Source organism: Seriola lalandi, unplaced genomic scaffold, assembly GCF_002814215.2.
Source record: "Seriola lalandi dorsalis isolate HSWRI2012SDOR001 ecotype SW California unplaced genomic scaffold, Sedor1 jcf7180002054581, whole genome shotgun sequence".
Lineage (NCBI taxonomy): Eukaryota > Metazoa > Chordata > Actinopteri > Carangiformes > Carangidae > Seriola > Seriola lalandi.
In genome coordinates, this window is record NW_019525134.1 from 4382757 (window position 1) to 4407610 (window position 24854).

General features: G+C 41.0%; 4 protein-coding genes across 6 annotated transcripts in view; 2 read left to right on the top strand and 2 right to left on the bottom strand.

Annotated features, from left to right (window-relative positions):
• Nucleotides 1-3697, bottom strand: part of acsl2 (acyl-CoA synthetase long chain family member 2) — an 11046-nt gene extending 7349 nt beyond the window's left edge. For both annotated transcript variants that reach the window (XM_023418271.2, XM_087177115.1), the window contains exon 1: nucleotides 3605-3697. The gene's annotated coding sequence lies outside the window, so the exon portion shown is untranslated. The remainder of the gene's footprint in view (nucleotides 1-3604) is intronic.
• Nucleotides 3698-4438: 741 nt separating this feature from the next.
• On the bottom strand, nucleotides 4439-12377 carry prkg1l (protein kinase cGMP-dependent 1, like). Its single transcript, XM_023418244.2, has 20 exons — nucleotides 12177-12377; nucleotides 11221-11413; nucleotides 10987-11110; nucleotides 10608-10774; nucleotides 9966-10079; nucleotides 8273-8378; nucleotides 7943-8006; nucleotides 7618-7695; nucleotides 7328-7419; nucleotides 7103-7168; nucleotides 6893-6970; nucleotides 6696-6792; nucleotides 6462-6601; nucleotides 6264-6353; nucleotides 5907-6048; nucleotides 5643-5806; nucleotides 5420-5542; nucleotides 5066-5128; nucleotides 4915-4981; nucleotides 4439-4810 (listed from the first exon to the last, which is right to left on the bottom strand). The coding sequence occupies exons 2-20, from the start codon at nucleotides 11408-11410 to the stop codon at nucleotides 4727-4729; spliced, it is 2049 nt and encodes a 682-aa protein (XP_023274012.1). The 5' UTR covers nucleotides 11411-11413; nucleotides 12177-12377; the 3' UTR covers nucleotides 4439-4726.
• A 786-nt stretch (nucleotides 12378-13163) lies between these two features.
• On the top strand, nucleotides 13164-16835 carry ubl4a (ubiquitin like 4A). Its single transcript, XM_023418202.1, has 4 exons — nucleotides 13164-13359; nucleotides 14513-14618; nucleotides 14750-14958; nucleotides 16212-16835. The coding sequence occupies exons 1-4, from the start codon at nucleotides 13312-13314 to the stop codon at nucleotides 16317-16319; spliced, it is 471 nt and encodes a 156-aa protein (XP_023273970.1). The 5' UTR covers nucleotides 13164-13311; the 3' UTR covers nucleotides 16320-16835.
• A 257-nt stretch (nucleotides 16836-17092) lies between these two features.
• Nucleotides 17093-24550, top strand: LOC111663968 (dynamin-1-like protein). Of its 2 annotated transcripts, XM_023418388.2 has the most exons (18): nucleotides 17093-17251; nucleotides 17841-17967; nucleotides 18131-18272; nucleotides 18575-18613; nucleotides 18840-18886; nucleotides 18987-19058; nucleotides 19152-19238; nucleotides 19415-19577; nucleotides 20129-20249; nucleotides 20429-20767; nucleotides 21185-21305; nucleotides 21508-21663; nucleotides 21772-21861; nucleotides 21957-22055; nucleotides 22248-22364; nucleotides 22453-22562; nucleotides 22690-22849; nucleotides 22983-24550. In XM_023418388.2, exons 2-18 carry the CDS (start codon nucleotides 17866-17868, stop codon nucleotides 23037-23039), a joined length of 2022 nt encoding a protein of 673 aa, XP_023274156.1. In that variant the 5' UTR covers nucleotides 17093-17251; nucleotides 17841-17865; the 3' UTR covers nucleotides 23040-24550. The 2 variants fall into 2 exon arrangements, with proteins under 2 accessions (XP_023274156.1, XP_023274157.1); XM_023418389.2 differs by lacking the exon at nucleotides 18575-18613.
• Nucleotides 24551-24854: the final 304 nt, after the last annotated feature.

Below are 24854 nucleotides of genomic sequence, written 5' to 3' on the forward strand. Positions count from 1 at the left end.
CCCCCACCCCCCACTCTATCACAGTAAACCCTGTTCATTCACTACAATCTTTAAACACAGAACGCAACAAACCAGAAAAAGAAAAATGTAAATAAAAACATCACTCCACTTGTGAAAGTGTAAAATAGCAGTCTGAAGAGTCTGGTTAAAAGACTGAATCACATTGGATCACAGGCTTGGTACCGCACATGGAGAGAGAGGAGGAGAAGAAAAGGCCTGAGCTGTTCAAAGGAGGGTGGTGGATGGGGGGAGTGGAGAGACACCAGGAAGTAATAATGATTGGCTTAACAGAAACAGGCACCGAGGTTACTCTAAGGCATGTTGTGCCACTCTTTCATCCAACAGGGAGCGAGAGACTCGGGGTGCGTACAGTAGCGAGGGGCTGGTGGTGAGATAGGGTGAGGGGAAGGACCGGGTAAGTCCACCCCCATGAACCCCTGCCAGAGACTTTATTGTTCATATCAAAACTGAATGAATGAGGGACAAATAGGGAGGGGAAGGGCAATTTGAGAGCTGTGTCTACCCTCCAAACAAACTCTGACAGTGTTTGCTCACGTGCAAACTGTAAAACTACACTTCACCCTAAAACTGCTCATTTCACCCCCTCCAACAAACCACTTCATCTTCCACCAAGCGAGGAATTCACCTCACTCCTTTCCGACATCCATTCCCCTCCCCAAACACCCCTCAACCTCTCACCCACTTTCTCCCCCAGTACCCAATAGGAGAGGGGATAAAGAGTGATATCATACCCCTCCCTCCTCTTTAACGGGGCCGATCCTGAACTGCCTCCCTTCCCTGCATGGGCAAAGCGATGCCACACTTGTCTTCAGATGATTTATAATCTACTTTAAGCATAAATTTATGTGAGTTAAAGCTGCTCAGTTGCCACTTTTCACCTACGGGAGTAACAAAGCAGCTGGTGATCCCCTTGAGTCATTTCACTAAGTAAATAAATGGAAAGCAAAGGGCTTTATGAAATGTGACACATCCAAATAAATGACAGTCGGCCACGAAGAGAGCTTCCTGTAGCCCCTTTCTGTCTCTCTCCACTGCTCCCTCCTCTCTCCCTCCCATTCATAATGGCTATTGTCACAGCCCAGACTGAGACCATTGTGCTCCCAGCTTTTACTCCCTGGAAGACGTGAGACAAAAGAAAATGGCACACACATGTGAAAATATACCGAAGGGAAACAAATGCACCTTCACAGCCTGTGCCAATCTCACTGGGAGAGAGAAACCTGAATGTTCCATCAGTTCACATCTGACTTTATATTAATAGGGAAGAGTGCATAGCAGGACACACGATCAAGTGAAGTAGATTAAATTTATGTTTGGTGCAAATTATGGAAATGTGGAAATAAACTGACATCCTGCCACAGAGCGAACAGAAAAAGCCATAAAACATCAGAATGCAGGTTCACAGGGAGACAGCAGGCATGTAAGAGAGAGCCTGAGGCAGTCTGCACGTCTGTACACATTTACTGCTGCTGACAAGCTGAGGCAGAGCTGAGAGCACAAGGGATATTCAGAGCTACAGTATAGTGTGTGATAAAAACAAGACAGACACAAACAAATACAGAAACCAGAAACTGGTTTTGAGAAAGGAATCTGGTGAGAAATCAAGGTGTCAAACATTATTTGGGAACTGTATTTTGGGAACCTTCTCATAAAGTGAACTATGACGGGTGAAAAATGAGTAACATAAAAAAATGGGAGATTAAATTAAATTAATTAAAGTGTTTTTCTAATCTAATTTTAAACGTGTTAATAGTAAAACATTGTCTTGGATAAAATCAGGGCTTAAATATAGGCTATAAATTATCAGTTGATGTTTTGCATTATAAGTTTTTGGTATGTTTTTATAAAGAAGTATAATGTCAGTGTTGTCTGAAATATATTTTGGCAACATCTGTCAGATAAAGTCTTCTTGTATTAACAAATAACCACGAGCCAGTGCAGGGAGTTTCAAAGTGGAGGAAAGTGAACTCAATTTCTTGTTCTATTTGAACTTCTGGCAGCCAGACTCTGTTCGTTTTGAAATATTTTAAAGGCTTTATGGTCGAACCTCGCAGCATGAAAGAGCAGTCAATGTTGCTTTTAACAAATGGAAGCAGAAAGTTTTTCTTTTCACAGGCAGACAGAAAAGGACTAACATTAGTGATGTTCTTTAAGTGAGAGAGTGCTGTTTCTGACACCTTCCTGCTATATTAAACTTTAGAATATATATTTGGTCTAATAGTATTTTCCCCACAAAGCAAAGATCCAACGCAGAATGATTGCCTGAATGAGAAGAAGCTCTGTACAGTAGACTACAGGGCTTCTGTGTTGATGGGAGCAATGCTGGGGAATGCTTCCCCCTGACCCAGATAACTACAGGAGGTGACACGAAAGGGGGGTCACAGTGTTTTGTACCCACACCACCAGCAGCAGCAGCAGTAGCAATGAACTCTGCACACTTTCCATGTGCCTGAAGTAGTGAATGGTCCGATCAAGGGGAGATGAGGAGAGAGTTACAGGGAGGACACGTGAGGCTGGCCGGGCAGTGGGGGGAAACCAGCAAAAGAGAAAGAATGAGACTGAGGGGTGTTTTCCGGCTGTGATTCCCAAATGAAGCGTGAAGAACACAGACACACACTTGGTCACAATGACGTTTTTCTTGTTGAGGAGGAAGGACGTGAAGAATGAATGAGAAAGACCACGCATCCTGCACGTAGGAATCACCCTCACTTTCCACAAGCCGGCACCGAGTCCGCCACCAGTCAGGATTCTCACAGACAATTAAATATTTGTGCATTTTTTTTCTGCAGCTTCAAGTTTTCAGTTTCATGTAACTAAGCAGAACCAGGTCCAAACATCACTATGCAGGGGTAATCTTCCAATGTTGAGCTGAGTACCACACCTCACAGGTCACTTTTGAATCAGTGAGTGTTTTTGTGCACCAGGGCAGATCTTCCAGCCCCACACACACCTCAGTCATACCATACTCTGCAAATGTCAAACACTCATAGTAGATACCAGAGAGCTGGAATCTGGCCATATGGACAACTTCAAGCATGTTGCATGGCCCAAAATATCTAGACATGCAAAAAAAAAAAAAAAAGCTTGGCTCTGGGACAACATACCACAGCACTGTGCTTAAGTTGACAGTTACACATTAGTTCACTCCAGCCCTTTCAAAGAATTTGAAAGCACCGTGCAAAAATATCTACAAAACTTAAGGTATGTGTATCATGAAGTGATTCTACAAACAATGCAGTAAGACAGAAGCACCATGAGGTCAATATAAGTTATAGCTTCAGTTGAGCAAAGGCAAACTGCACAAAAAGCTCATATAGATCAGCTATGATTGTGAAGAATCACTTCTCTGTTTCTCATCACTGGATCACTGAAAACCCCATGCAATAGTTTGTTAACAGGTTGATTCACCTTCACTGTGTTCCTCAGACTTCAGCAAACTCTCAACTGGTAGCCTGAGAGCCTCAGCGGGCTGCAGTAAAACTTTTCTCCTTTTTAGATCGGAAATCTAAAGTCTTCGGGGGTTGCGCGGGACAGACTGAAAACGAGCCAATAAACAAAGACAGAAAAACCAAACGGAACTTACCTCAGAAAATCTCAAACCTCAATTTTTTCCTCAGATTGCACTCCTAAATCGCTACTTCATCAGCAGATCCATCGAAATCTGTTCACACGTCAAGCTTGAGACTGTACGTCATCATAGCCTGTGAAAACCTTCAAAATAAAAGCGAGACTGATGGCAGCATTGTGCGCGTCAGAATTAAATTTGAAGTTAAGTTTAAAGCGGAAATGTTTCATCTAAAAATTTGGAAAAGTGGAATAATTATGTTACATTAGTATCCCACATGCAATTTCAAGTGTTATAGCAAAAATGGAAATCTTAGAGGGGAGCAGAACTGATTAGAGGGAAAAATACACGAGTTAAAACAGACTATATATTGTAATAAAACTTTTGTGTGCCTCTTTTGGTATTTCCTCTTATTATTTGTCGTTTACTGTTAGACTTTATTTAGCTAAAAGGTAAAGCAGTTATGAAGCATCTCCATCAAGCCACACTATTCATCAAATCACAGTTTCTCACATTCTTTATAACAACTTGAGTTTCCATTCATATTTTCCTCCTAATCAATTAATGCCAATATAAAGTCATTCTGCTCTGTTCTTCTCAATAGGGTAACATTTTGACATTTTCTAAGCGTTAATTCAGTTACTTTAATTTGAAGGTAATGTCACATAACTTCCTGTATTTGTTTTTCTCCCTTTCTGTGGCTTGATGCTTTTCTGCAAGACTCTGACGTCACTTCTTAATTGTATGCATGCATTTGGGGGAGAGATCAAATAATGACAGAATAATAGCAGAGTCCCAAAGAAGTGAAAGTCACGGTGAGGCTGCAGTTCGAAGAGGAAAGCAACAGTCTGATGCAGCTTATGTGTTTATTGAGTTACATTCATCTGCAGTGACATTACTGAACTCCTATCGTTATAAATCTAAATCGAGATTCTACATCAAAAACAGTCTCAGCTCAACACAGTAGGCAGCCTGGGTCATTTATCAAACAATATATGCAGTTACTGATACAGTGGAAAATATTTCTTGTGTGAAAATATAATTCATTCTTGATGGCAGTAAGACTGAGAGCAGTGAATTATTTATGAGGGCTAAACCTGAAAGTGATGAAGTATTGTCCCCCAGCTCACAGCTGATAGCTCAGAAATCATCCCAGTTTGTGCACAGCTCCACTGAGTCCTCAGCGTAATGACCACATGCACTGCTGTCCAAAGGATGATTAACCTGAAAGACAGTGAAACAGGAAAAAATGTAATACATCCTCTCATTGAGTTATTACAAAAATGATAGCCTAATAATAATAATAAGCCAAATTTTAAGTTTCTTACTTTGGGAATAACTGGTGGGTTTAATGTTCTTTTACAAAGTCCGTCCCAGTTGAATCCTTCAAACCATCTGATGAAAACAGAGAATCACAACCTGTAAATCCATGTTTTCCAGCACACAGTGTTTTCCAGTGTAATAAATCTGTCGCCTTACTTGTGCATCTGAATGTCCTTGGCCCCATTTCTCAGACTGCCCAGTCTCTCCGAGGGATTGCTCCTTGGTGATGGAGAGCGAAAGAGAACAACCAAATAAATAAACTATGAATTAATAATCAGATTCTGTCATTCAAAAAGTGGTGTCAAAGCACAGGTCGTGTCCAATACACCTGCAGTATTTCCAGTATCTGTATGTGTGTGTTTTGGGCTGGAAGAGAGGTAATATATCACACAGAGGTGTGTGGCTGGAGAATGGTTTTTATCTCTGAAAGAGCATTACAAAATAACAAGACAAGTGTCATTAACTTTCACATAATAATTCATGATGTCTAGTGGCTCATATTTACAACACCTGCACAGTTTCTTTATGAGACTAGAGGCACTTTTGCTGATGTTTTTCGGGAAGTCGATCTGATCGATGCCACAAATGGTTGCAGTGAGTATTTTCAGAGGGTCAGAGCCGCTGAATGGGAGTCTGCAGATGACAACATGAACCTATCATTATCACTTTAATCTACAAGTCAAGACATGAGCCTAAAAAGTTCTGCCTGACTGCACAGAACTGTAAAACTTACCCACCGCTCAGTAGTTCAAACAGAAATACGCCCAGGGACCAGAAGTCTGTAGATACACTGTGACCTTTGTTCAAGATGATCTCAGGTGCGATATAGCCCAGTGTACCGCAGAATGTCCAGGTTTTCTTACCCACCTCAACCTTCTTTAGACATCTGGAGCCAATCTACAAAGAGCAGGTATTGGTACATTTACATTAACTTTTGGTAAAAAATTCAATAGAATACTCAAAATGTTGATTTAAGTTTGTGAACAATAGTAAATACCAGTTTGGCATAACCATGCTCATCCAGAACAATATTTTCAGGTTTGATGTCTCTATAGATGACACCTCGGCCGTGAAGAAAGGTCAGTGCCTCAACAACACAAGCTATGTAGAACCTGGTGCTGCATTCATCCAAATATCCCCTGAAACAGTACGAGAAGTGCTGACTTAAACATCACAGCAAACAAAACTAATGTATGATGCAAACAGATGTGCAACATCAGACACTGGTCAGTCTTGATATTGAAATGTGATGAAAGCTTGGCTCAAAACACAGTGGTAGGGTTATAAATATTTTATCAGTGTGATGACAAAAAGTGCTTTGAATCTTAATTTCCTTTAGTCCAAAAACACTTACTTATCTTTAAGCAGACTGCATAAATCCCCACCAAGACAAGCCTCTGTCAAAATGTACAGGCACTCAGGGTCTCTAAAGATTTTATGTAGCCTGTAATCATTAAAAATACAGAAACATGCTAAAGATCTTTTTTTTTTATCATTAACATATTATGTAATCAAACCAATCCTAATTAGAAAACTGTTGAAGAATGGGCACCTGACTATGAATGGACAATAAGCCTCCATTAGGATGCGCCCTTCTCTCAGGACGTGCTCTTGCTGACCGTTGTTGAGGATCAGCTTCTTCTTGAGGACCTTCATGGCAAAAAGACATTTGATGTTGCTCTTTAGTTGTACCTGACAGAGGTGAAAATCAATAGATTAAATTTCAGAAACATGGAATCCCAAGTAGGCCACAGCACAGGAATCACAGGGTAATATCAACCCTTACCAGGTCTACGTGACCAAACTCCCCAGGTGCCAGAGTGCAAATAATGTTGAAATCACTTAAGGTGGAAGATGAAAGGACAGCACAATCCTTGTCTGACCTGCTCACAAGAAGAAAACAGGGTGAGATGATATCTTGTGTTTTCTATGAGTGCAAATAACAACAATTCTTGTAGAAATTAGAATCGTAATGCTCCTCACTCGACTTTGGATTCATGGCTTTGCAGCACCTCATGGCTGCAGTCAAAAACAAACCCATCAATGATGTCTTTGAAAGTCCTGAAACACAGAAGCATGAGATTCTCCAAATCTCTGAATAAGCACAACAATTTACGAGCAAATTAGTGCAGCAACTGAAACAGTTACATTTTCATTTGTCGTTAATCTTATAAAAACAAAACATCCACTTACTGTCTGTCTATTACCAAGCAAGTAACTGCACCAGCAGCAACTACATTCACAGTCTGAACGTCCTCTCTGAAGACAAGGGTCATGAGAAAATCAAAATGTCAAATATCAAAGCAGAGCACACAATGAAAAAAGAAATGAAATTGATGTTTTCATAAAAGCTGCTGAAAACTATGCATCATTTTCTTTACAACCTCTTATGAAAGTGCATTACTTCCTTCCTCTTACCCCCACAGAGATTTTTCTCCAAACCAGTGTCTCTCAGTGAGCTTAGAGAGGACTATCTCTTCATGCCCTGGCTTCATTTCTGTCACTTTCACCTGGCAAATCCATAAGAGAAGTAATGAAAAAGAGGGAGCCTAACGGTGGAGAGCAATGTAGGAAACCGCCAAAGTCAATTATCACCATCATAAAGCAATTTCTAACGCTGTGCTGACATTTTGTCCTCCACATTCTAAATCTTTTACTCTGAAACCCTCGTTTTATCTGTGCAGCAAGCAAAGAGCACAAAACTTTACCTGGCCTTTGCTAATGATATAAAAGGTGTCTCCTGTGGCCCCTTGTCGAATGATGTAGTCTCCTTCATTGTAGTGTGTCTATGGAAAACAAAGGACAGATAAAGGAGCAAACAGTGGAAGAGGATGGAAAGAGAGGAAGTAAAAGAACCAGCTCTCTTACAGACATAGAGATGGAAATAGAAAATGCAGAGGGGCCGCCTGTAAACAACCGTGTTTACACACGTTCCGTCTGTCTGCAAACATAATCTACCCGCTGGTTTCTGTTTGAAGGATGAGTGATGTTTACACAAAACCGTGCTTCAGATTTTAAGAACTTAATCTGTACCTCCTCCATGAGATCAGACATTTTCATGATAGCATCCTCTGGCAATGACTGCAGAAAGGGAACGCTGCAGACACACAGGTACAAAGGAGCGAAAGGCTTAGTTATCATCCACGATGACAGGTTTGCAAAGGGTTTGATTTAATTTTTACATTACACTAAAACATGTCCTGCATGTTGATATTGCACATGACATTAAGGCAACGCTAATGCTCCCTGCATGCAGCATCGTGGTGACTTGCAAACAATATGACCCTTGTGATGTTGTGGTGAAGGCATTAGAATACAAAGTGGCTTTCCATGTCAAATCAAGTGTGCCGTTCTGACATTCACCTGGTAAGGAGCTCCATTGAATGCGAAAGGCTGTTGAGACCACTCTGCATAAGTATGGTCTGGTAGCTCTTGCTGTCAATAACCCACAGCTTGCTGTCCGTTTGTGCTGCAGATCAAAATACAGAGGTAGAGAAAGTGAGAAAGGTTGTGTCAGTGACACTGGAGCTCAGGTGGAACCATAATCAAGAGGAAGGTATTGAAACAGCTCTAAGTGGCATGTGTAGTGAGTGTGATGGATGTGGATATACAATGCAGGTTCATCAGCTGCAGCCTAAAGAACAGACAGTATAAGCAGGTCGGAACTTCATTTGAAATGCTTACCAGGTAAAATGAAAAGAACTGTGAGCGCTTATTTTCCTTACAAAAGACTTTTAATATGAATCTAATCTGGTTTCCTTAGCTGTAATTACCCTCTTTCTCTATAATAGAGCTTGAAAAAGTTATTATAAATTAATAATGACCCATATTGATTGGTTCACTGAAGCTTCCTGCAAACGGAAGTAAATGTCCTCTAGACAGTCTAATTAGATCCACCATCTGATAATATGGTGCAGGCTTTATATCTCTGTTCCCCCATTTGGATATACCCCATCGATTTTCACTTGAGCACCACATGACACCCAATTCATCATCATGGCTTTTTATATGCTTCTGAATCCTGTGCAGACTATCTTTAAAAATTAAAATTCTAGTCTCAAAGGAGGATTTTCTGACATCTTCTTCAGTATATCCTTTGCCACCCTGAACTTCCATGACCTGATGAGGACACCCTGTTTTCACCGGCACCTTTATCACTGTCACAGTGAGAGAGACCACATGAAAAGGAAAAGTCTTATTGATGGTCTCAGATGGCAAGAATGGAAAAAAAAAGTAATTTCAGGTCACGACGGAGATGAACACAGTGGGTCCTGAGCAGAGCAAAAGGAAAGGGCTGACAGAAATGGATATGGAACAAAAGACAACAGACTGCCGACATGAGCTGAACATTGTGTGAGATATATAGTGTAGAACAGTGCATTGGAAAGGCTGACTGCTCGCAGGATAGAGAAAGCAGCATAAACAGAATGAGATGTTTAGAGCCCAAACAAGGTAAATAGACAGATTTTTCAATTTAAACTGATTCTGGCTGTTTCCACAGACTGTTCATTTGTGAAACCAGGTCAGATGCATGTGACGATGGCTGCAAAGGTTTTCCCACAGGACTCTGTGATCAGACGCTGGAAGGAAATGATAGCACGCTTTCTATTTTCTAAGGAATATCACAAATTCTTACACCAGAAATGAATATTTGACAGGTTATGATCCAACCATGAGAAGAGTGAACTGAATGCAAATGAGCTCTGAAAACATCATTTGTAAATGTTTGTGAAAATTCAGTTAATGCATGCTAGATTTCAGGGAGGGGATGTGGCAGTCAGACAGAAAATGTTTTAAATTCCCCACATCTCTGAGAAAACCGTTTGAAGCTGTGGTGTTGTCTAAGATTTCAAAAGGTCTTTGATTTTAAATTCAACAGACGTCTTCTGTCTAAGACCACTGCCAGAAATCTGCCTGCTTGTGACAGTCTTTAAAACAAGAATTTTTTTTATATGCCGACCAAATCAAAACGAATCACAGTAAAACTCCATCAGTGTTTTGGTGTGACAGTTAAATGCAAATATAAAAGCAAGAAGCCAGCACATTGCTTTGATACCTGAGACAGAGTAGGTGTGGATGCAGTTATAGAGGAGAGCCAGCTCTCCAAACATGTCCTGTGGCTCGATTGTAAGCAGCTTCCGTCCGTCTTTTGTCACCTCCAGCCTCCCCTCTGTTAATGAACACACAGTCAGTGAAGAAATATAGCACGTACAATACATAGAAGTGTTAGGTGCATGATTTTTGGGGCTGGAAAATAAAGAGGGACTGTCAAGAACCATCCACATCATCCAAATAGGGGGCAGCCGCCCTCTGTTAGTTGTCACATTACAAATGCTACCAAGATTCGAGCACCGATGAACTCTGCAATCAAAGAAAAGCAGAACCTTTTTTTTCTCCTGTCTCTTCAGGCTTAAGTTGACATTTCAACACAAAACATCAATGTAGGTCACTTGTTATTCCCCAAAGTGCCTCCTCTTTTTCCTCGCTCAACCATGCAATTGTCAGATCATTGTGCTTGAAAGTAGTGTCAGATAATCTAATCAAATTGTGAGCCAGCAGTAAACCTGATAGGCCAAAATATGATAAAATCTATCATTTCATCTGACTGTCCTTAAGCACCTGTCATCTCAAGGAAGTCTTAATAAATACCCTCTCAAGTATGATTAATGTTAGCAGTTGTAAGAAGAAAATGATTTACCTTCTAAAACATAAGCCTGAGCCCCGCTGGTCCCCTCCTGGATAACATAGCAGCCTTGATTGATGGTGGTGGGATACATGCAGGCTATGATGGCTCTGATTTCTCCTTCGTCGTGGTTCTTCAACAATTCATTTTTCAAAAACGCTGCCTGAATCAACCTCTGTGACCTGAGGGCATGAAAGCAGGATAATGATGTAACATTTAAAGGCATTTAAGGGCCTTTAATTCTGTGTCATAGGCTGCAGTGACTGAAAATGATTGGAAATATTTATTGATTCTGAGTCATGCAGAAAGCAGTTGGGGGAGGCTTGAACACTTGAGAGACTGATTTTTTTCAGTTAGAGCAGGTGGGAGCTGAGAGAACACTGTGTGCTCTTACTCGTGGCTTTTGTCACAGCTTCTTTGTGAAACCATGGCAAGAGTCACCGGGTCCAGACTGAAGGGCTCAGAAATGACTGTCCTCCTTTTGGCTCTCTGCTTGTCCTCAAACTGAGCTGAACAAGCTACAGGACAGAGAAAATACACACATGCAATAAGTCATACATGTAGCTCAGGTTTAGGGCTTTTGCTCTAAACTCTAAAACATGACATATGAAAGCAGCATGTTCTGTACCTGCACTGACTGCAGAGGGTCCTGGGAGGGAGACTGTGGCCCTGTAGCGATCCAGCTCTTCCTGTAATCTCCGAATGAGTTCATCCTTTGTATCCAACTCCAGCTCTAACTCATCTATTAGTGTGTCCCTCTGGCGGAGCTCCTCAATCTTTAATTGGAGGGCAAATTGGAGGTCCCGAAGTGTACCCATTATCTGCAAATACCAGTTGTCAAGACAGCAAATTATATCTCTTTCTACACACACACATTCACATGGCATACAATACAACAAGATTACAAAAATATTTCTCTCTGATTTTGCTGCTCAGCTGACTCAAGGATTGACAGTTCTTCTCTAATTAATTCCTGTGATTACTTATATTAATATTAATAAAGATAGATAGATAGATAGATAGATAGATAGATAGATAGATAGATTGTCTAATCCAATGACACAGTTTCCCATGCAATAAAAAAGAAGACTACAACCTTCCTTTGCACTATGAGCTTGCAGTCCTTGCAGTGGTTGATTTAATTTACAAGGTTATTGTACACGTGCAAATGCATTATAGTAACAGTGCAGTCAGTGTATTTGTCTCTTGGTCTTTATCTCCCACATCTTAATGAAAAAAATAATTCAAGGACACTTGGCACATTTATGAGAAAATAAAGGACAAGAAAGTAGAAGTACTATGGTATCACAAGAGATAAAACTCTGATTAAAAAAGGACAGTACAAACTCAGTATTGAATCCCAAACACAAGTCCAAACAGAAATGAAATATAGATGTTTTCATTTTGAGTCGCAGGCGCGCCCGTAGCTGCATGCACTGGTAAATAGCTTTTGTGATACATGAATGAATTGGTAAAATCTGACAACAGCGTGTTATATCATGCATCTGTATTTACAAACTGTGTATTAGTCCTGCTAAATATTAAGCCGTACTGTACTTCACATCACACACAGACATCACTTACCACCTCTAGGCTGTGGGGCGTTGTGGAAGTCTTCCTCACTTGTCCTGAATAGGTCTGCTCTTGTTAAGAAGCAGACAGCCCATTCGACAGGTGCAGATCTCACCTCCCTCCCCTGTCGAAGATGCGCCTCTCTCGCTCGGGGCTGACCGGGGCTGGGCGTAGACAGCAGGCAATCACATGACCGAGACAGTGGAGACCATCCGGGAGGGTGTAATGAGGAAATGCATGGACTGGATCCCAACTGGGTCAGAGGGTCTGTAGAGTATTTCCTAGCCCTGGGGAAATAGGTGGGTCTCTGGCAAACTGAGCGATGAACATTGATCCTTTTGCTCCCGTGTGTGTAGAACATGAGAAAGAGATGAAAGTCTGGCTATGTGCATTGATCAGACAGTAAAGTGGCCTATGCTGGTCAACAGCTGTAGCCTATATTGTAACATTTGTTTTTCTCAATGACCGAAACTGTCATGATGATATATATGTTATAAAAACACGTTATTACAAAATAACGTATAAACTGTGTTCGGGAACAATGACAGTGTTTTCTCATTACAGTTTTTTTTTTTTATACTAGTTGTGACTATAGTTAGTGGCTATAGTAAGTGATTTTAGTTGTGATAACAAGCTATAGTCACATTGGCTGATTATTCAATTGTGAATGTAAATAGTTAAAGGGAAATAAGTCAGCCTATAAACTGTGTAGCACGAAATAGAAATCAAAATGTAACTTAGAATTTGTAATCACAACAATGATAATTTTACTGATAACTACAATGATTGTATGTTTTTAAATGTCTGCCCTTATCGCTTCTAGATTAATCTTCCTCTTTCCTATTTATATTTAATTATTGTCTAATTAATGGATTATTCACCATCTCTTTGTTTATTTGGGTGGAATTATCCTCCACGGAGGGTAGTCCTTAATGGCCATACCACACCCGAACAGTAGGTGGGAGTAGTTCCCCCTGAGAGTCGCAGCGGGCTGTCCGCAGCTGCCGGAGAAGAAGATGGGCCGTTGACAAGAGAAGAACTGCTGTAGCTATCTTGAGCTAGCTAAGTAACGTTACTTGGGCAGCGTTTGTCGTTAAATCTTAAACGTATTGCTGCGTGGTTGTGTTTTTTTGGGCCTTCGTCGAAAATGATCCTTACCGTGAAACCGCTTCAAGGAAAAGAGTGCAGTGTACAGGTGAGTTAAGCACCACAGAGCTAGCTAACTGCTAAATGTTAACTCGCTAGCTTAATTCGCAACATTAGCCTTTACAAGGAGCCTAGCTAGTTAGCGGTGGTCCTGTCACATGCTGAGCTACCTTGAATTAACTAACCCCTCATATACTGCTCGGGCCTAAATTATTATTATTATTGAATATAAAGCCTGTTAAATTAGGTTGTTATGTTTCACACATTGTCTCTTAAATTGAGGTTTTGAACAGACGCATCGTCGTCTAGGTATGAATTGATGTTACTGTGGCTCGCCTGTTGGGCACGATACCTGTAACGATTTAAACGTTTTCTGGTCCCCTCTCTCCTCTAACATGGGTTACCACTTTCACACACACAGGCTGAGTGAGATTTCTGTAAGTCCTTATTTGGTAGTACTTGTTGGAGAGAGAAAACGCTTGCCTAATGCGTCTGTAAAGCAGCGTATTGTGAAAATAGGTTTTGGTAAGGCTGGCACAGCAGTATAACTAATTATCTTACAAGTTTCTAGTGTTATTTGTCCCATTCTCAACAGTCTGTGGTGTTATTTGCACACTGTAGACTAGTCCTAGCCCCAGTTTGTGCCTCTCATGTTTTGATGTGATAATGTTACTGTATGGGGCACAAACTGGGGTCACATATGCGTAGAAACACTGACAGTAAAGGAGCTGAGCGAACTTTATCATATAGTATGTGAGTGTAGAGACCAATAGTTTGTAATTTTATAGTATAGTATAGAGTATTTGATGTGTGTGTCTGTTTGTGTGAAGTATTCGTCAAACTGGACTAAATGTGTCTACAGTGGAAGACAAGTTACTCTAAAAGCTTATTTTAAACTGGGTCAGTGATTAAGATAATGCCATGTTCCTCCAAGCGCTGCTCTGAAAGTAAAAAAGTGCCTGCCCACACTCTTACATGCCGGTTACATGGTAAGGCCACCAGCTGTTCTTTTTTTTTTTTTTTTTGAGTGAGAGAATTTCTCATTAATCGTTGGTTTTATGCAAAGGTAATGCAAAATAAGAATTTCAGATTAGCTACACTCCTCTGCAGTTTGAATACTCTTCAGCTAAATGGAAAGTGAGACTGCTTGGTGCATTTTGATCACAGACAGTGACTACATCACCATTTTGTTGATCTTCCAGGTGACAGAAGATGAAAAAGTCTCCACAGTGAAGGAACTTGTGTCTGAACGTCTCAACATACCAGCAAACCAACAGCGGTTGCTCTATAAAGGGAAAGCTCTTGCAGGTAGATTTGCCAACTGTCAAATGTTTCATAACCTCTGTACATAACTGTAATTGCTTGATCCATCAATATATTTTTTACATGAATCAAATGTTAAAATGTTTAATGATTGCATACTACATTGCTTTCCTCAGACGAACACAGACTGAGTGATTACTCCATTGGGCCAGAGGCTAAATTGAATCTGGTAATCCGTCCACTGGGGGAGAGGACTGGAGCTTCAGGAACAGCTGCCAGCAGCAGCAGCGGCACACATGGAGGAGTGTGGCAGAGTGTTTCCACCATACTTGCTAGACACTTTAGTCCAGCAGATGCAGCAAAAGTCCATGAACAGCTTATTAAGGTATCTAAATGCAGCATCTTTGCTGCATCATTTAATATGATCAAAGCTAAATTTGTGCTTGCCCGTTTTGAGTTCTGGATATGTACACTTGCTGAACAGCTACAACTAGTGGAGGCTGGAGACTAAAATTATTAATGACTAATGCATCAAATGCAGCTTTAAAGGGCTTAAATCCATTTATGAATGGTTAATGAATGTGTGGATGTGAGGGCAAGATAATAATTTGATATTTATTGGAAATTTAAGAATATTAATATTTGACAGTCTTTTTCAGTTTACATCTGGTCTTTTTCCTCTTGCTTTTATAAGTGCGGCACGTCGATTTTAAGACTGGATCCTCTCGAGTCCTCATTTTCAGTCATAATAAATCACAATAGACTAACAATAACTAACCAAAACTATCAATTTATGTCTCATCCAAACATGGACAAGAAGTGCAGTCCTATATGTCCAAATTTGGAGGAAACGGAAAGTTTACCCTTTTAAGCCTGTGTCCCACAATCTGATGTGTGGTGGTCATTTGTTTAAGAGTGTTAGGCAAGCCTCGTCAATCCACAACAATGGGATTCAGCATGTTCAAATGTCATTTTTACCAGATATTTCAGTTGAGGGAGTGATATATCACTGGACTAGACCAGAAGAAGAACACAATTTCTATAACCCACTGGAAGTTATAAATAAGGAAAGCAGCCAGCCAACATAAAATTGTACAATGTGCAATTCCTTTTATGGACCCTGTGAAGTTATATGGATATCTTCCATTGACAGTTGTCCATGATGTATTGAAATTAATCCCCAGCTATTACTGCTTCCCACCAAGTTGCTTAGAGCCTCCCATTAATGCACCAACAGTTTGCTCTCTGTAAGAGGAGACCTTCTCATTTTGGAAGGAAGCACAGGTAGATGGATCCAGCTCCTAGTTTAGGATGTATCACAAGACTTGACATGTTGGGTTAATGTGACCGTGCTATGTGCGGTTAACATTACCTCAAATTCTTGAAATACTTATCTTTTGTAGTCATTTGTAGCCGCCATTGTATGAAATTACCTGATTTGGCTTCAGGTCTGCATTAATCCAGACTAAACAAACTAAAGATTTAAGACATTCAAGAGGGTCATCTTTCCTTTCCTCTGTGCTTCATTTATCATAGAGCAGTATTCCCCCAAATATAATATGCTTAAAATGAATTCAGTGGAATATTTTTTTCAACCTGCTGTTTCTCAATATTATTATTAATTTGTTTTTCTTCAAGGACTATGAACGTTCACTTCGACAACTTAGCCTGGACGACATTGAGCGCTTAGCAGGAAGACTCCTTCACCCAGACGGCGAGGGCATGGACACCTCATACATGGACTAAGAACACCAAGCTGGAAGTTGGTTTTTGTGATTGTCTTTCAAGGGGTGCTCATTGTTCTAGATACATACAGTGTTTAGAGTGTGAGGCATGGAAAATAAAGTATGTGCCTAATCAGTGGCTGAGTGAACACGGATAACACTGACTGTCTCAGCAATAGGGTTCTTTCTTATCCATGACCATAGGACTTGGATAAGAAAACTTTGCCACTTTGAATTTGTCCTCGTCATTGATTTTGCTGTCATGACACAAGACCTGATCACATAATATTTGTATACAAAGGAATCCATTTATGCTGTTTGTTTCACATGATCTCTGGCTGCTAAAACTCCCAGGGGACACTAACTTCTACTGGAGGGTATTTATTAGTAATGTCTGTGTTTCGATGATGACTGGGTGTTTTCTGTAAATCATCCATGTGAAGGTAATATGTGTTTTATCCCATAAATAACTGATGGTCATTGTATGATTTGTAAATATGTTTATATATATACAGACATTAAAACACAGAAAAAAGAATTTGTGTTTTTCTTGTGTTGTATAATGGTATTTTAAAGGATGTTCAGAAGCTTTTAAAAGAAGTGTTGACTGGGAAGGGATTTGTTTTAGTTCAGAGCATAAAAAGTAGAATTGGTTAGGAAAAATGAAGTGGTGTTGGTTTCAAGGGGGACTTCACAAGGCGGGACCAAACGATGCCTCGTTTATATGTCGACCAATCAGGTGACGGGAACACTCGTGATTCATATTTTACGACCAATCAAATTGATGGAGAGTAATGTGGGTACCGCCTATGTGGTAAATTCACGGTTATCTCTTGCTGCTAGTTTTGGATTTCACTTCGGTAAAATGCGATGTTTTTGACGCTCGCCTGGTTTTCTACAAAGTATGAAAGACAGACACTTTGGATGAGGAGGGATATTTTGTGCTGAACATCGGTAAGGTCAGAGAGGAGATTCGGTTGCACTAGCTGCTAAGCTAGCGCTACCATAAAGCTAGCACGTCTCTCACTTCCTGCCTTTACCGATTAGCTTCATCCAGCTAACATTATCTGATAATACTAAGCCTTTCGGCCTGTGCTGCTACATCATTTGTTGCCATGTAACTTTGACGGTAGGTCAGTGCCGTGACTTGTAACTGAGAGCCAATCTTCTAGTTGAAATCCATAATTTAGCGTACGAGGATTAGTCATAGTGGTGGTTTAACTGATGCTTAGGCGTTACACCCCTCTCATCAGGACCACTCTCCCTTCGGCGAAGCAATACTGTCTTCTTAGGGGAATAACTTTAACTTATTTATTTTTCATATTTGTTAATTGGAGCCGCAATTATTCAACTCAGTGTTATGTTTACATTAGAGTAGATTGTAGCCAACTTCACTGTCACTGGGCTTTTGGGAATAACATTGTCTTTAGCCAGCCTTACTTCTTTAGAGTTATTCTAGTTTCATTGTGATTCGACATCATCTGATTTACTTTGCTCTACTTTCTCTTTGTCCATTCATGTTTGTAATGTTTTGTCAATTCAGTAAGTGTGCCCAGTTTATTGGAAGGATGGAAACTCTGATCCCCACCATCAACCGGCTGCAGGAAGTCTTTCTCACAGTGGGCGCAGAGATTATACAGCTGCCTCAGATAGTCGTGGTTGGATCTCAGGTCAGACAAGAAAAAAACAAACAAACACACACAATGAAAAACTTCATTATAAACTTAGCCATTATGTGTAACTCATGTGTCTGTAATGCATATAACACAGAAAGTGACTGTATCAGTGCCGCTGAAAACATTGCTGAATTGGTCTCATTATGTGCTACAACAGAGCAGTGGAAAGAGCTCTGTGTTGGAGAGCCTGGTTGGACGGGATTTCTTGCCTCGGGGATCGGGAATAGTCACAAGACGACCCCTGGTGTTGCAGCTCGTTAATGTTGCCCCTCTGCAGGAGAGACTGAAGATCGAGAATGGTACCCAAACATTGCTGTGTCTTGTTATATCTGTCAGAGTGAAGTTGCCTTAAATATCCTTTTAAATACACAGTCAAATTTTAGAAGTTCCAATCTGCAGAATATCAGCAGGTTAAAATAGGGCAGCAGGTTTGTTATTTTTGTCTAGGCATGGAGTCTGCTTGCAGTAGTTAATGTGTGATTAGCACTTAGGCATAGCACTTTCACTCACTGTTTGAACTGCTAGCTGCTCCTTGTAGAGCCTTGGTCTGTCGTTGCTAACATGCAGTCTTTCTTCCTCCTCTTCTTCACTACTTTTTCAGGAAATGGGGTAAAACAAAATGCCCAAAACAGCTACCCAGGTCTCTGTATATTTGGTCTGCATGGACTCATCTTTGTTTAACCTTGTCAATTCTTTTGTGAACTCTAAAACATTTCGTTTGTTCTGATCTTCATCTGTCCAGCATAATATAAGTTAATTTGCAATTTAATTTGTTTACATTTTTTCTCCCCAAACCCTAATTTTATTGGTATTCTACATTTTGGACGCAACACTGTGAAATTACTTACACTCACTCGTTTGTTCAGGTGTCAAAGCTGAAGAATGGGGTACATTCCTGCACTGCAAGAATCAGGTACATTTTTCTAAGATATTCAAATGATGTGTTTGCTGCCTTTGTCCTCTATTATGTTCAGTGTTAAGTTGATGCATAATTTTCTCACCTTTTTTGACAGATCTTCACAGATTTTCAGGAAATCCGTCGGGAAATTGAAGCAGAGACTGAACGCAGTTCAGGCGACAACAAGGTGAGAAGAAAGCGTTGATGTAAAATTAGTGATGCCTCAAATTTAGCATTACACTGCATTCATGAATTTCTTTCCTCTTTTCACGCCCTCCAGGGAATCAGTCCAGAGCCCATGTATTTGAAGATTTTCTCCCCCAAAGTCCTTAATCTGACTCTGGTTGATTTACCTGGAATTACTAAGGTAAACTCAGCCACTTGACAAGGATGTTGATTTTGTTTAATGTTTGCAAACATAGCGACACTAGATCATGATTAATGCTGATTGCATTGCATATCTGTAATCATCACAGATTCACAGATGCCCTGCATCTGTGCTGTGCTGACTGTAACATTGGCTACTTATTGTTATCGTCTCAGGTTCCTGTTGGGGACCAGCCAGAGGACATTGAGGCTCAAGTGCAAGAGATGATCTTGTCCTTCATCTCCAATCCAAACTCCCTCATCCTCTCAGTGTCCCCTGCCAATTCTGACTTGGCCACCTCTGATGCACTGAAATTGGCACGTGAGGTTGATCCAGATGGTAGGACATTTTGTACATAGGCTCTTCTTCGCATTAGATTCCATTTTAATTTTCTCTCCTCTCGAATGGTGTTTATTAAATAACATGCTTCAAGTAGAAGTTTATTTTGAATTATTAAATGTGCAGGAAGAACACATTATACTCAAGTCATTTCAGGCTATTGGACTTGTCACTCTTACTGTCAACAGCATCCTGGCAGTTAACAGTTGCTTAGAAAATTAATGTTGCAACCACGATCCATTCTGAAGAATGGATTGATCAATGATGAGAATCTCTGCCTGTGGTAATTATCTGGGAGGTTGGCAGTGTGGCCTAGTTATGCCTGTTGTGCACATTGGATGAATAGTAGCATATCTGTATCTGGGCCCAAATTTTCCCCAGCTGGCCTGAAATCCTGTCCCATCCGAGTCTTGTTTCCCATTTCTCTTCTCTTATGTTCCACTGTAAGATTTCCCACTGGCTTTGTCAAAGTAAAAAATATTAAACTAGGGGGGTTTGTCTGCTGTCCTTAAAAAATTAATGATCTCATGCTGTGTTTGTTTGTCTGCCAGGTCGTCGAACACTGCTGGTGGTCAGTAAGCTGGACCTGATGGATGCAGGGACAGATGCTCTCGAGGTCCTTTTGGGTCGAGTCATCCCAGTCAGGCTAGGGATTATTGGGGTGGTTAACAGGTTCGAAGCAATAGTAAATCTACTTTTTATGTTTGGTGGTCAAAGCCTGGTTTTCTTTGATTTTACCTATGTAATGTTTTTTGGCTTTTATCGCAAAGTAAGGTGCTATCTTTTTAGTTCCCTTGTTATCAACAACATCTAACTACACTCGCTCTCTCCCTAATTGGTGTTCCTCCTAGGAGTCAGCATGACATCAATACCCAGAAGAGCCTGGAGGACTCAATGAAGGATGAGCAGGCCTTCCTGCAGCGCCACTACCCCTCGCTCGCCTCCCGTGCCGGCTCACACTATCTGGCCAAAACTCTCAGCAGACTTCTCATGCACCACATCCGGGATTGCCTGCCAGATCTCAAAACCCGAGTGACCGTGTTGAGTGCCCAGTACCAGGCAAGGCTCAAAAGCTATGGGCAGCCAGTAGAGGACCACAGCGCCACCTTGCTGCAGATTGTCACCAAGTTCGCCAGTGATTACTGCAACACCATTGAAGGAACAGCCAGATACATCCAAACCTCAGAGCTGTAAGTCTGACCTCTCTACAGTAGCAGGAACTTTATTGAATAGTAGCTGCTTTTATGACGTCAGTAGCCTTTGTTTCACAGCGTGATGAGTTGTCTTTAATTTTCTCAGGCTGTCATCTAATTCAATACTTTTGCTGCACAACTCAGCATTTTACTTAAGACGGTTCACAATGTATGTCATGGGGGTAATGTCCTTGGGATAATGTAATCTAAAATTAAAGTGGTATCAGCATCTTCTTTTGGCACCTTCATCTCCACAACTTTTTTACCACAAGGCGATTAATTCATGTAAATATGTAGGGAGCAAATATTGACCTTTTTTGGTTGACTGCATTTAATTTTGGAACAATTAACATTGCTGACACACAGCACTGAGAAACAACGTTGATGTGACAGTTGAACCCATCTCTCCTGCAGCTGTGGGGGTGCTCGGATCTGTTACATATTCCATGAGACCTTTGGACGCACTTTGCAATCCATCGACCCCCTCGGGGGACTGACTGAGCTCGATATCCTCACTGCCATCCGCAATGCTACGGTAAATATCTCTTGACTTCTATTTATGTAATTTATGTAATCCAAATTCTGGTCAAGTTCTCTTGTTTATAGGAATAGCAGGTGAATAGTAGAGCTGGTGTGTGTGTGTGTGTGTGTGTGTGTGTGTGTGTGTGTGTGTGTGTGTGTGTGTGTGTGTGTGTGTGTTTGTGTGTGTGTGTGTGAGTGTGTGATTTGCCCTGCAGGGTCCACGGCCAGCACTTTTTGTGCCCGAGGTGTCCTTTGAGTTGCTGGTGAAGCGGCAAATTAAGCGGCTGGAGGAGCCCAGCCTTCGCTGTGTAGAGCTCGTTCATGAAGAGCTGCAGAGGATCATCCAGCACTGCTCCTCCTTCAGCACACAGGTTAGCCAAGAGGCGGTGATGCACTTTACACATCACTGAATTCCTAAAATAGTGCTGCAATAATTATGATAGCACCATGTTAAGAATGTATGTCTTCTTCTTTGCAAGGAGCTTCTGCGATTTCCCAAACTGCATGACTCCATTGTGGAAGTAGTGACTGGATTACTGAGGAAGCGCTTACCAATTACTAATGAAATGGTAATCCACTGCTTGCCGAAGATGATCTTTCAGGCTAATTATAATAACCAACAGCCAAAACATATTAACTCTTTTTTCCCACTTTTTTTCTTTAGGTACACAGTTTAATAGCAATAGAGCTTGCCTACATCAACACAAAGCATCCAGACTTCACAGACGCTGCGCAGGTCTCAGCATCTGTCAACAGTCAGCAGGTAGTTATTTGTCCCTTACAGCAGGTACTCACATTTATCATTTATTGTTCTAGAGTAAACAGCTGAAGTAGTGTTCTGTAAAACCTTAACCATTATGTTTCACATACAATCCATCTCATAGCTTGTAGTGGAATTCCAGGCTCAGCCAAAATTGCTTTGACCCTCTGACTTCTACGGATTTCTTGCTGTCAGGCAGAGGCCCTTGATGGAGGGAAGCGCTGGAAGAACGAGAAGGTTGCGGAAGAAAAAGTCCCGCCTGCAGGCTTTGGCAGCCCCAGCAAAGGCCAGGCCATTAACCTCCTCGACACAGTGAGTGGTGGGATTAGCAGTAGGACAAAACACTTAGTAGTGAATTCATTGCACACTGTCAACATTTTACTTTGGGTCTCTCTGCCAGGCAGTGCCCGCATCCCGCAAGCTGAGTGCGAGAGAGCAGAGGGACTGTGAGGTCATCCAGCGCCTCATCAAGTGCTACTTCCTCATTGTCCGCAAAAGCATCCAAGACAGGTTCGACTGGAACATATCCAGAGCTCCTGGGGGCACTTTCTCTCCCCATTTCCCCTACTATTTCTACTCTTGAGCTCAGTTGTTGTTATTGATGCTGATTTTCTAACTCGGGGCTGTCTGTCCACAGCGTGCCCAAGACTGTGATGCACTTCCTGGTGAACTTTGTGAAAGAGCATCTGCAGAGTGAGCTGGTTGGTCAGCTTTATAAACAGCCACTGCTGCAGGAGCTGCTCATTGAGTCACAGGACACGGCACAGCAGCGGACCGAGGTTGCTCAAATGCTTGAGGTAAAATTGGCTGATGCTTTTGTTCTCTGAGTAGGTTCTGAGCATCAAGAAAAGCAAGTGCTTTCTCTTTTTTCTTTTATCTTTAATTTAAGGCCAAGGATATAACTACTATCTCCTCTTGTTCCTTTCTCAGGCTCTCAAAAAAGCCAGTAACATCATCTCTGAGATCCGGGAGACTCATCTGTGGTAGCCAGAGGACACGAACAAATTCCCTTGTCATAGAACAGCTTTGAGAGAATGAGAGTGTATGTGAGTTTACAGCACAGAAAGTCTGTTTGTGTGTGTGTGTGTGTGTGTGTGTGTGTGTGTGTGTGTGTGTGTAAATGTGTGGCAGTACCACTCTTTTCTCATGGACCAATGACTATAGCACATATAGATTTAAAACAGTACACTGGGGCTGTTGCTTTTCACTGTGAACGTTGTGTAGTGATGGAAATTCATTCAACACTCAGGCTGAAAGTGTTATTGCAAAGGTGAACTATGAAAGTCACAGCTGCGAACAAAATGTTAATGCATCATTTTGTGTCGAAATGTTTGTTGGGTCGTACGATTGTTGCTGTAAATGTAAAATGTAAATTATATATGGAATATTTAAGTTGTTCTCTGGGGTGTTTTTTGGATCTATATGTCTTCACACTGTACAATTTCACACTTTCCAAAACCTGGGCTTCTTCCGAGCCCCTTCAACAGGTGCTAAAAACTATGTTAGATCAGGCGTTCCAACTTTAATCCCCTTTATTGTATCCCTCGCCAGAGATTGAAATTAAGTGGAAATCCAACTCAGCCAATGCTGATTGCAGTGCAACACTGCACCATGGTTATTTGCAGAAATTACAGGATGAATGCAGGTTGTTTTTCCAGCTTTGCAGTGAAAATCAATATTAGGTTTATTTTTCAGCGTTACATTTACATATCAGCCCATTTATAATGTTTGCTGTTCATGTGAGGATTTTAGGAGCCTCCCACGTAGAGGCAGACAGCTATAGTATGTAGTGTATATATACCATGGTATTAGTGAATTCTTGAAATGTTTTTTTTTAAATGTCAGGAGATTATGTAAAAAGGGTAGATGGTATGATTTAAATGTTTCCATAAGCTTGTTCCACATTACTGACCCGCTCCGTACATACAGACTAACTGCCCGCAGGAAAGAGAGACTCAACACGCTTATACCCGCAGCATGAATTTATTTGCAAACTGTGAACTTACATCTCAAGTTAGGCAGAACCATTTCATTGTGTAATATTGCTTGGTATGTGTAAAATTATTCATCTTTTTATCTTTTTCCATCTGCTGATTCTAACTTAGGTTGATGTTCAGGTAGATTCTTCCCCAAATATATTAATCATTTCCATTAGCCAAAACAAATAGTTCTAAAAATGAGGTTTTTCAGGAAGACCTGCTTTAACAGCGCCATCAAACAGTAACCTTGACTTCTTCTGTGTGATCATGGAGCGAATCCAACATCCAGTCAGCCTGTCTTTCTGAAAACCCTTTGCAAGTTTGCATGTGTGTGTTCAGTATGCATGTGTGGCTGTATGAATGAATGGTTTGTGTATATCATGGACTATTTAAATGTATATTGTTATCATGTGTCAACTGCCTCTGAGTTCTTGCCTGCCAATATTTGTGATACATGTTTACTGAATGAAGTCTGTTCTGATTGGAGGGACTTATTAAACCTTAACAAAGGATACTGAACAGACTTAGTTTGGGTGTTATTGACAACATGCAGTTCTCACAATTCATCATTTATCATAAAATCTGTTTGTTTGTTTCCCACAGCGCTGCAACAATAGATGTGATTATACTCACTCTGCTTCACCTTATTGATCTCAAGTGACTAAAAAAGTCTGTTGGTTCAGATAGGTCTATCACAGCAGCACCAATAGGATAAAGACAAAGTGTCCTGATGGGTGCCAACACCACACACATGCTTGCAGTGACACAGGCTCCAGTCTCCAAACCTCTTGTTTCCTAGATGTTTGACTCTTCACTCTCCAGC